The 12,296-nt window shown below is 31.4% G+C and overlaps 1 protein-coding gene across 1 annotated transcript in view; it reads right to left on the reverse strand.

Annotated features, from left to right (window-relative positions):
- Nucleotides 1–1,211: 1,211 nt before the first annotated feature.
- The window catches only part of LOC136033176 (transcriptional regulator protein Pur-beta-like), a 40,830-nt gene continuing 29,745 nt past the window's right edge, over nt 1,212–12,296 (reverse strand). The window contains exon 4 of the mRNA XM_065713870.1: nt 1,212–12,005. Coding sequence (XP_065569942.1) covers nt 11,862–12,005 — 144 coding nt within the window. The 3' untranslated portion in view covers nt 1,212–11,861. The remainder of the gene's footprint in view (nt 12,006–12,296) is intronic.

Genomic DNA, 12,296 nt, shown 5'->3' on the forward strand with positions numbered 1-12,296 from the left:
ACAAGTTTTCGGTACTAGCTCCGGAATTTTAAATTTTACAAAAACTTTTGGTCAGATATTTTTTTTTTCTATTGCAATTTGTGCAGATATCAAATTTTATATTCTGGACATTAAGCTTTTAGTAACTTCCGAGTTACTTAGAAACGATTTTCTCGTTACGTAGATTCCTCTCGAGTGGTAAGCCCAAACTTAAAAGTGCCAAGTAAAAAATGAAATTTTATTGTTTGTATTGGTTAAAGGACAACCTACAACCATATGTATCTTAAAAATTAGAAAAATCAGGTTTAATGACAACACCTCTACTTGCTGTTATGCAGTTTTTGGTAGTATCGGGCGCAAAATTAAGAAAAAAAGGAATGCGAGTGGAAAAATAAGCCAAAACCATATAGCACCAAACATCTAGTAAATTTACTTGTCTATTTGCACAATTCAATGTTGCAACACCACTGAAAATGTGATTCTGCCCTAAAAACCTCCATACTTTAGAAAAAACCCACAGAAAAACCTCTGAAAATCCCAGTGTCCAAGTATGGAAAGACTTCAGATGAGTCCAGAGGGGCACAAACTCTTGCAATCAGTTCCAAGTACATTAGAAGCTTTAAGGCTATACAGGCAAACCGTCGCTTAAACCTATAGGGCCCAAGTTCACATTTAGGACCTAAAGAATTGAATAAAACCCGAGGAGATAATTTCTCAATGAGAATTTTTTTCCCTAAATGTGAAGCTGAGCCCTATAGGTTTAAGGGAGAGTTTGCCTGTACAGCCTTAAAACTTCTAATATACTTGGAACTGAAACTTGAAATAGGAGCTTGAAACTACAGTTGGGTTCTCTGATATGATGAATCTGATAGTGTGATTTTCATTAATTTAAGCAACAGTCATACAGGCAAACCCTCCCTTAAACCTATAGGGCTCAACTTCACATTTAGGACCTAAACGAATTGGATAAAACCCGAGGAGATAATTTTTCAAAGAGAAGGTGTTTTTTTGTTTGTTTGTTGTTTTTTTTTCAGACACCCGAATCTTAATTTGACACGAATACAAAGATGCTGAAGGAAGTATGGAGGGATCTCAAGGCGAGTAGGAAGTATGGAGGGATCTCAAGTCCCTTTCCATTCGTACACTTTTGAATGCATATGCAGAAGGAATAAACAATACAACAGGGACGTTTAACATCTCCAACAATACAGCTATTTAAATAATCAAACCAATCAAATATGTCAATTTTTTATTCATTTATTTTAAATTGACTTTAGTAGTGACAGACGCAATTTTCGACACAGCACAGAATTTTGAACTGAAAACTGGAAACAAAATTTAAAATAAAGTAAAGAATAAGAACAGATTAAAACAGGAGGAGAGAGGTCTTGCACCTTCTCGCAAATGAAAAAAGCGAATATCACTGCACACCAACTCAATACAAATCCAGATATTACCCATTTGTCAGCTTACAAATCAATTAGGCGAAAAAATCAAGGAAAATCATGTCAATTTCAAAAGAAACAAATGATTACAATTCAAACTATATCTTTCTAGCAGGACCAGTGGCGCACCCAGAGTTTGGATTAAAAAAAGGACCACAGTAGCAGTCAAACTGAAGCCACCACCTTTTAAACCTACGTTTATGTAGATTGAGGACAAGAATGCTTAGCCCCAATATTATTGAAGGATATGATTTATAATGCCCCAATGGCCTTGAGTGAATTTGGCAGATATGTTTGATGTAGAGTGAACTCTCTGAATGTCCTTGACATCCCTGGAATGAAGGACCTTGAGCTAATTCCCCGAATGCCTATGGCATTACTATTGCTACATTCAAACAAGGAGGGATTTCCCACATGCTAATTTTCGTATCTTAGGATTGGTTGAGCAAATAGAGATGAAGCTTCTGTATTTTCAAAGCTTTTATACTGATTAAGGACAATAATGTTTAGCCCCTCTCCTTCAAACCCATCCCCCTAAGTCTAAATTAAGTGTCCACTTGCCGGTTATATACTACGACTTTGAATGCCCCTTATTTGCCTTTGTAATAAAATAGTTTTTTTGGCTTTCCTTCAAGCAAGGCCATATCCAGGATTTTTGTTAGAGGAGAGGGTGGGGATAGGATTTAAGGAAGCAAACGACTGTTGGCACAAGGCGTATCCCTCCAAACAGATAAGATTAAGTTACCCAAACAGATATAATGATCAAATTAAAAACAGAAAAATTATATTTAAAAAAAAAAAAGATATCTCTCCTGTTTTGGTACCAAGAGTATGGTCATTGCTATTCAGGAGCTTTTCAGTTTTAGGAATTTTTACTTTTATGAAAAGATCACTTGTAATAGGTTATCATTTTTTAAGGGGAGGGGTGGCTAGAAACACATCTTTATTAGCTAAATATAATCTTTGATAGTAAGAATATAATTAAATTGACATACAATATTTTTACCTTTAAACATGTAGTATTTCTAAGTCAATTTTCACTTTTAAAGAGAATGAAGCTTACATTTTTCAAACAGAAATAATCTTTGTTATCATTTTCTATTTTAGATGAAAATTAAACAACCTTTTTTCGGTGTTTACTTTTTAGTTCTCAATGGTTATTTATTGCTCATTTCTATTATTAATGGAAATGAATCATGCATTTAACGAAAATGAAACATACATTCGTCAAAGAAGCATCTGCTTCCCAATAAGTTGGGTACTTTTTAGTTATTAGTCTTTGTTGTCAATTTTTATTATTGATGAAAATGAAGCACGAAGTTTCCAATAAATTGACTACATTTTATTTACTAGACTTTGTTGCCAAGTTCTGTTATTCATGAAAAGAAGAATAAATTTCTCATTGAATTGGCTACTTTTTAGTTATTAGTTTTTGTTGTCGATTTCCATTATTGATGAAAAAGAAGCAGACATTTCTCAATTAATTGGCAACTTTTTTTTAGTACTAGTCTACAAAGAAGGGGTTTTAAACTTATTTACACAGACAAGGGGGGGGGGGGTGTGCGGTAATGATTTTTTTTTTTTAACAAGATATGAGATAACCAATAATCCCAAGATTATAGATGTTGTTTGAATAAATAGAAAGCAATCTTAGAAATCGCTCTGGGAAGGATGGGTAGTGTCTCTTGTCCTTTTCACCCATCTCAGTGTGTGCGCCAATGGTATGACAGCATATATCTGAGCGAGACCTTCTAACAGCTAAAGCGAAAGACAACCGAGAAAATGATTAATGATTAATCATTAAATTAAATAATTAATTAATGATAAACAACACAGCCACTCAATTTAAATTTTTAAATTAAACAGATGCGTTTAAACTACTTTTGTTCCTATTGCGCACCGTAAGCAAAAAAGTGTCTTAAATGTCCCAAAGATTAAATAAATCATGAAACATAACCTCAAAATTTAACCAAGGTAAGCTATTATTTTAAAGAGGTTAAACGTGTTAACGCCCCCCCCCCAACAAAAATAACAAAACATATAAGAAAAACAATACGGGAAGTACGACTTAAACATCAATTTTAATTAAAATTGGTTGTAGGCCAAACATTGAGCATATTCTTCTTCTTTGAGATAAAACATAAGACAAGAATTACAAAAATCTGACAATTTTATGGATAAATAGGGGTTGCTCTAGTTTCTTAAAAAAAAGTATAAATTCTTTCTTCTCACGTCCCGAAATTTAAATAAACTATTGTTTTCTTTCGCTTTTTTTTTATTCCACTTACGCCAAGAATGGACACATTGATCATCAATATATCCTTATCAAGTAAAATGCTTGTTCCTTTATATATATATATATATTTTTTTTTTAGGAAAAACATAAATTTCTTTCATTGCCAAATATTCAAGTAGTTTTCTCCTAGACCCATCGAACCAGTTATTATCCTACAATTCATTTCAAAACATAATTATTATATTAAGCCGAACACCATGATTTAAAAATTTCTTTGACCCAGGTTCACAAGTTCGGTTTGGGTTGATATTCAAACCTTCGTTGGTATGTACAAAATTTCATTAGAAATTCGTTTTTATCCCCTAGCGGCCAATGGGTGAAAATTAAGCCTCATCTATATTCAATTTAAAAGCTCTCGGATTAATTCAACAGACTGCAGTCAGCCAATGAAACTGAGAAACGGTTTTCACACAATTTCATTGGCTGATTTTCCAGTTTGCCAGTAAAACACCAAATAGAAACACGGTTTAAGCCCAATACTCCTTCCGAATAGCTTTGATAAAAAGATCTCTCAGAACAAAATCAAAAGTTTTACTGTTTTTTGTTTTTAATGAAAACTAACTGATTTTAATATACTTCAAATTAATCTGAGATCAAATTCAGACTATGATTTTTCAATGGACATTTTTAGGTCCATGTTGAAAATATGCAAATTTATTTCAATCTCATTATCTTTACTTTTTTCTCTCTTATAATTTTTTTTCTTGATATTTACCTTTACTTTCCAAATATTTCTCATATTTTTTTTCTTCCGTTTTACCGCCCTATTGTTAAATAGTTACCCAGATATTTATTTTTTCACTCTGGCATGTGCTACTGATATTTCAATCTTTACTATCGTAAAAACTGTTCTGAAATATGCATAAAAAAAAATGAAAAATATATATTGATATATATTGAAATATATATATATATATTTAATATATATATATATAGATATATTCAATATATATAATATATTGAAAAATATACTTACAAAAAAGACAAATCAGTGATTGCGATGTCCCAACATTGTTAGGGTTTTCATCCATTGGCCGCTAGGGGATAAAAACCAGTTTCTAATGAAATTTCGGACATACCAACGATTTGAATATCAACCCAAACCGAACGTGTGAACCTGGGTCAAAGAAATTTTTAAATCATGGTATTCGGCTTAATAGAATAATTATGTTTCGAAATGAATTATAGGATAATAACTGATTCGATGGGTCTAGAAAAAAAAAAATGCTTGAGTATTTGGCAATGAAAAAAAAATTCCAAAAGAAATTAATATTCTCAGAAATCTCCCAAGAAATCAAATCAACATTAACCAAAATTACCAATCTTTTCGATAATTACCAATATTTTCGATAATTACCAATCTTTTCGACAATTACCAATATTTTCGATAAGATTCGCATATTTACAAGTATAATTTCCAGGGCCATTTCTGAGAGCATGGTTGTCTTTAAGAGGAAATCTGGGAAATTCAAGGATACTGAAAACACTGAGACAAGATCAACACGCTTGTTAGATAAGGTTGGTTTATAGATTCCATAGAGTAAACCAAAATAAGAAAATATCGCCCCAATTACAAGTGAATTAATTAGAACTTATTTCTTCACAAAAGTTTTGTAAATTACTTTGTTTAGTAAATATACTAAATCAAGTAAATATACTGATCAATTGCTTAGTTCCTATAATACCTTTATTATTTTATATAAATGTTCTTTAATTGTTTTTATAAATTAGTTCATAAGAACTAATTATAGGAGCTAGTTAGGTAAGTTCTTAATTTCCAACTGAAAAATTTAAGTGCCTATATCATGCATCTCTTCATTTTCATCCAACATCTATTTTGCTGACTGAAAAATAGAGGGTAGAGGTCTCCTGTGGTAAAATGACACCCACTGAACGGGACGACGATCTTTTAAATATTTTAAACTACTTGCCCTTACCCTTTCTACTTGCCCTTTCTATTTGCCCTTTGCAAACTACTTGCCCTTTCTACAAAACAGGTTTGTTCAGATTCTTTTCAGCTCCCACTGATAAATTTTTTTATTTTTTATTTTGTTATTCTTTTTTTTCTTACATATAGACTTGCAGGAATCAACGAAAAATTATATTATCTTATTAATTCATTAAACTGTAACCGAAGAATTTTTTTATAAATTAATATATTAATTTAATATAAAAAATCTAGCTTCGTGCAAGTGTAACAGCTCTTTTTAAAAACAACATAAAAAAACTCAATTTGTTGTTTTTAATTATTTACTGTTTTATTTATTACTGTTTTAATTATCATTAATTATTGTTTTAATTATTTACAAGTTGTTGTTGTTTAATTAAAAAACTCAATACAAATTAAGCTGAAATATATTGTCAAGAGCAATTAAAACTTGAAGAGCAAAATTTGTCTCGCAAAATTAGCAATTACAGGACAAAGCCCTATTCTAGAAATTTTCATTTTTGAGTGGTATTTTTGAGAAAAATAGAGACCAAATTCAGATATTCTAAAGAATATAACAGAAATAATTCTATTCTTTCTTGTCTTAAACTTACACTCACAACTAAATATAAAACATTCTCTTTGCAATAGTTTTCTATTGTTTTATTTTCGGTTTAAAACAATCCCTCTTCTCTTCTATTTCTTTCCCAAGGTCAACGTCAAATTAATTCAAAAGGTTGAGTTTTTAGAAAGGTCCCATGCTCATTGATATTGGCCGAAATATACAGGAACTAGACAATGAGTCTGTCCGATTACAGACATAAAAAAAAAAAAAAAAATCTTGTCTCATGTACCCTTTTGACGATTGGAAAAAAATATTTTGCCCCCTTCCCCGTTCACAAAGTCAGAAGTCCAGGTCTATTTACCCATCCCCCCCCCCCGAATAAACGAAATTTCCTGAAAGGTTTAACTTAATCCCCCACAGCGATACAAAACAGAGTATACTACGATGGGTAGCTAAAGCCATTATAAGTGCCCTAGAGCACTTATAATGGCCATAATTGGCCATTATAAGCTGGCCAATAAAATAATTGGCCATAATTGGCCAATAAACCTCCATAATTGGCTAGATGTTACGCACACTTACCAAATGAAGATTCGTAGGAATCGTAATCTTGTTAGTTTTAATTATCTACGGATCTTCTTCCCCAATAACACAAAATGAACATATCCACCTTTTCACTTAACGGTTACATATATATTAACAATCTCAAACAATAATTTCTTTTTATCTAAAATCTAATATCTATTTATGCAGCTGTGCGAAAGACAATCGAGAGGGTCAATTAAACATGAAAAAAAAACTACATATTTCTGTAGAATGTTAAGGCAGTAGCTCACATATTCTTGAAGACCCGTTCACAACAAAATTTACCTAACACTGGACCCATTCTTATCAAGATTCCAGGTGAATTCCACAGTTTTCAAGAATTTTCCCAGAATTTCAAAATTCTAAAGCTTCCGAGAGGTTTCGGAATTCCAGCATTTTTCACGAGGGAATCCAACGGAAGGGGGGGGGGTACACCTAGAATTGAACTTCAGAGCTGGCTAGCGCCAGTACCAAAGTTCAAATTATTTGACTCTTTAGAATTTAATAAGGGCCAGCCAATCAAAGAGCTTCATTGTAAATCCTTAGGATCCAGAATGGGTTAAGAATCCAGCAGGGCCATTTATGGCGCCCATTACGTATATAATTGTCAATGTTTCAATTGCCAGGTCTTTTTTAACAGCGACAGGTAGTTTAGTCTATCACCCAACCTTGCAACAAGTGAGAATGAATTTTAGGACTTGTATTGCCAAGCAAGGATCAATCCACTACGCTGTCGCTGGTTAATCGATCCTAAGCTGTATAGAAAAAAGTAAAAACAAAAACGTGTAGGAGTTTCAAACCCAGGGTTCCCCGGAGAGCCTGGAAATACATGGAGATTGTGCATTAATGTCACCAAATAATCTCCAATGGAGAAAGATGAAGAAAAAATGGTAAAAAAAAAATCTCAGCTATTCTATCTGAGTAATTCTGAGTAAAATCTGAGTAATTCTATCTGAGCTAGTCCAAACTAGTTAATCAACTAATTCTTACTGTAAATGGGTCCAGTGTTAGCCAGGGTTCCCCGGAGAGCCTGGAAATACATGGAGATTGTGCATTAATGTCACCAAATAATCTCCAATGGAGAAAGATGAAGAAAAAATGGTAAAAAAAATCTCAGCTATTCTATCTGAGTAATTCTGAGTAAAATCTGAGTAATTCTATCTGAGCTAGTCAAAACTAGTTAATCAACTAATTCTTACTGTAAATGGGTCCAGTGTTAGCTAAATCTCACTGTGAATGGGCATTTTAGCAACCAAAAGAACTGTTTATGAAAATAAAAAGCGTTAACTACTTAGGAATAAACGATGGTTGGATAAACACTCAATAAACCCCAAGTAAAAGTCGGCTCTGTCGACACTGTGACATTGTAATAATTTTAAATTTTTTGTCTCAGTTCGACCAATCAGAAGCTAGGTAGCTTTAGTCCGTGAACAAACAAAGGAGAGTTACTTCTTTTATAGACACTTTTTTCTACTAGATATTAAATGAAAACTAACATTTTTCCCAATTTTTATTTAATTAGGAAAATTGTTATTTTTTATTAACATTTTTATTTCGAAACAGACATTAGAAGTAGCTAGAGAATCTAAACTCTAAATAACAATAAACTTTAAAGTAAAACGTATTATAGATAGAGAACGCTTAGAAATAAAAATATGTTTTCCTGTGAATATATTTTTTTTGATTAGACAACTGCTAAAAAATAATTAATTTCGATGAACTATAAAACCAAAACTTTGCTTCCAAATAGTCATGAGAACAAAAACAGTTTTTTTTTTCTATTTACTTTCCAAATTCAAAAACTAAAATGTAATTAAGAATACAACATCAAAATAAGGCTCATAATGAAACAAGAAATAAAGATAAAATCAGTTACTGAACCAGCAATTTAAATAAGAAAATATGAACAGTAACTTAATTCTAAAGCGTCTATTTAAAAAAACTAAAATGCTAATAATTAAATAATTCAATCACTTACAAAAGAGGGCAACTTAATTCAGAAATTCAAATTTTACAAGATGACAGGGGCACTAACTGGAGGGGGGAATTGTCCTATGTAGATTTTATTGTCCCTTTGTGACCTAGTTTTCGACAACTATATTTTTGACATTTTCACTGAAAGAATTGCTTAATTTTCAAAATATACCATTTTTGTGTATTCAACAAAATATTTAAAAGAAACTCTTGCCCTCTCCATACATTTAAAAAAAAAGGGTGAAATTGGACAAAATTTACTTACAGGGGCAAAATTGGTACCCCTGTAAAATTAAGAAACAATTGGCTTTATGTGGATATTTGAAATCCTCAAACACACCAGATATGCCCTAAATTACTAGTATTACTTAGGATATATTGAATTTCTTTAGATTTAAAATCCCAACAGAAAACTGCTTTTGTTTATACTATAAAATTTAAACTGTTGACCATCTATAAATCAAATTTAGCATAAACTGACAAGACCATGTCAAAACTAACAATACTGTTTCATTAACATAGATTGAAAACAGTATAGTAGGAAAGATGAAATACTCAAATTTAACAAAAATCTCTTTTTGTTTAATTTCTTTCTTATATTGGAAAAATTTGACTTATTTTGACGCTATAACAATTGATCAGAAAAAAAAAAAAAAAAAAAAAAAAAAAAAAAAAAAAAAAAAAAAAAAAAATCGCATGGTTATGCCACATTCACAGATTTACTTTTTATAATAAAAATGGCAGTGGTTTGGCTGTCTCTCCCCGACGCGATTCTCCACATTCTCGCCAAAGAGCTAGTATATTTATTCACCTTCTTCTGATTAAGACTGTAAGGTTCGACTTGTCTTGTTTTTGGCATTATAGAACTGACTAAGTCAGATCTTCCTAATTTTATATGAGAATGATAAAAAAAGAAAAAAGTGAAGTAAAAACTAGAAAATGATTATAATAACGAAAAAAAAAAAATCACTAAAAAAATTTTATAGTGAAAACTAAATGTTTAATAATAAAAAGATCTCATTCTTGATAGTTTTCATTGCTAAATTTTCCACAGCAATTCCAGTAAAGCAAAAAGACTTTATGATCTTTTTTCATCCCTAGATTTCGCAGAAGACCTTCTCCGAAATTACCTAAAACCAAAGTAAGTGGAGCTTAATATACAAAAATATTAACTAGTTTTCCCCATACTTCTCTCCTATGTCCAGAATTTCGCTTGAAGAATTCTTCGATTCGGTAAGATTATTTTAGTGAAGCGAACCTCTGGTCGCAGAAAATGGTGCAATGCAAAGTAATCTCAAGAGTTCTTAGAGAAAAGATATCGCTAAACGTGATTCGATGTTTCCTTACTTCTCATTTTCTTCATTTGTTTTCCGGTCTCACTATATAGCACGGACAATGAGAGAAATTCGGGAAAGGGCTTATTCAATTGCTGAATACTGAGATGTAGCACCCTTTTTTAGTGACGAAAAAATTCAGGGTATGCAAACACCTTGTGTTCTTGTGTCCCGCATGGCAGCAAACTCAATGCTGAGGTCTAGTTTGGGGAACGGCATTCTTACTCAGGAGCTCAACTGCATTAATCCATGAACATTTTAGGGTGAAACTATTTAGATAAAACCTTTAGCCTTAGGAGAGGAGTAGGGTGACAAAGATGCCTCTGAATGATATTTATCAAACAAAACAAGTATCTTCAATTCCCCATTGATCCCCCTACATTTTTGGTACAATACAGTTCGGTGCCTAGCTCTAAGGCGATATGTTACCGCAGTCCAAATGCCCACTCGAACAAAATTAAAGAATATCCAACACTAAACGAAAGAAGAAAAAAAACAAGTACAAATACATTAAAACACACAAAAATAAAACACCCTCACAACAGAAAAAGAAAGAAAGAGAAAAAAGAAAAAGAAAGATCATCATGACAACAGTGTCTATCCACTACAAATCAGTTAGTTGAAACATAAAATAGTATATACAGCCTAATTACGATTATAGTAATGGCATAGCCGGCCTAGACAATTTGCTCTAAAAAATGAATGCTACACAAAATATAAAATTAAGTGTGACATTAGAAGATAGTTAAGACTAGAATTAAAGATGTCGAATTGAAATAGTAGACTGCAAAAGAAGTGCTTAGAAAATCAATTCTAATATCTTAGATCTTAGAAAATCAATTCTAATATCTCAGATCTTCGAAAACCAATTCTAATATCTCAGATAAATTTTCCTTACAAAAGTCGGACATAATATTAAACTAGAGATTATGAAAAAAATGGACATTTTTAGTCTGGTTGCTCTTTTTTTTTTTTTTTTTTGTTACTTATTACATTAAGAAAGAAAGAAACTTGAATTAAACAATAGGGACTTAACATTAAAAAAAAAAAAAAAACTTCGCAAGCCTTCTTCCATATTACCTGGACGTGTTGTACGTTTTTTTCATTCTTTACAACCATTTTTACAATACACATTTTGCAAAAAACCTATACAATCAAAAAGATATTCTTGTAATTCCCTGCTAAGCTTATTCTCATTTCTGATTTCAATGTTGTAATATATCGGGTAGTAGAATTATCTCTGAGAATTTGGCAGAAAGTTTTCAAATTTACAATTTTTGATCACAATATCTACAACCCCACTCCTAGATTTGATACCAACTCAAAAAATAGTGGATAGCAACTATAATGATGTAACTATTTAAACAATTCTAATGAAAACGATGAAAGAGTCGCAGACGCATTAAAACTATGCTAAAAAAAACAGGACTCGTATTAAAACACTATTTCAGTTTAGCATATGCGTCAGACGCTAAATAGAATACCAGATCGCAAACAGCTAGCCACCGGGTCATAAAACAGTATTCCCATTCATCAATTAAACACAACTCGTACCTTTTTTTAAATTACAAAAAAGAAGAATCACAGTATCATTCCAACCTTTGATGTCACCGGGTAACATAGTGTGACCGGGTCACCGAGTACCCCAGAAATAAACCTTGTCAAAGACGTATCCACATCAATACGATTATCTAAACATGGTGTCCTTTCAATTTGAAACAAGGGAGGGGGCCTAAAACATCTGCCATTTTGTATCCTACATACTCTCAGATCCAGCTGTCCGTTGCTGTTGCTGAGCCATTTCTTCGCTCATCTTGTCACAATACTCGCTGAAAATGTCCCGAAATTTTGACCAGGATTTTTCGGGGATTGTGATTGCAGTCCTATAGTTCGTCTTCACCTAAATTAGTGAGAAAGTTTTAGTTTTCCTGCTAACAGCCTCTTCCACCAATTATAATAGTAAATATTTTTCAGAAAAAGGACAAAGGTGTTACAAGTTATATTCAAATTAATATATATATATATATATATATATATATATATATATATATATATATATATAAATATATATATATATATATATATATATATATATAAATATATATATATATATATATATATATATATATATATATATATATATATATATATATATATATATATATATATATATATATATATATGACCAATA

Source organism: Artemia franciscana, chromosome 11 (genome assembly GCF_032884065.1).
Source record: "Artemia franciscana chromosome 11, ASM3288406v1, whole genome shotgun sequence".
In the NCBI taxonomy this organism is placed as follows: domain Eukaryota; kingdom Metazoa; phylum Arthropoda; class Branchiopoda; order Anostraca; family Artemiidae; genus Artemia; species Artemia franciscana.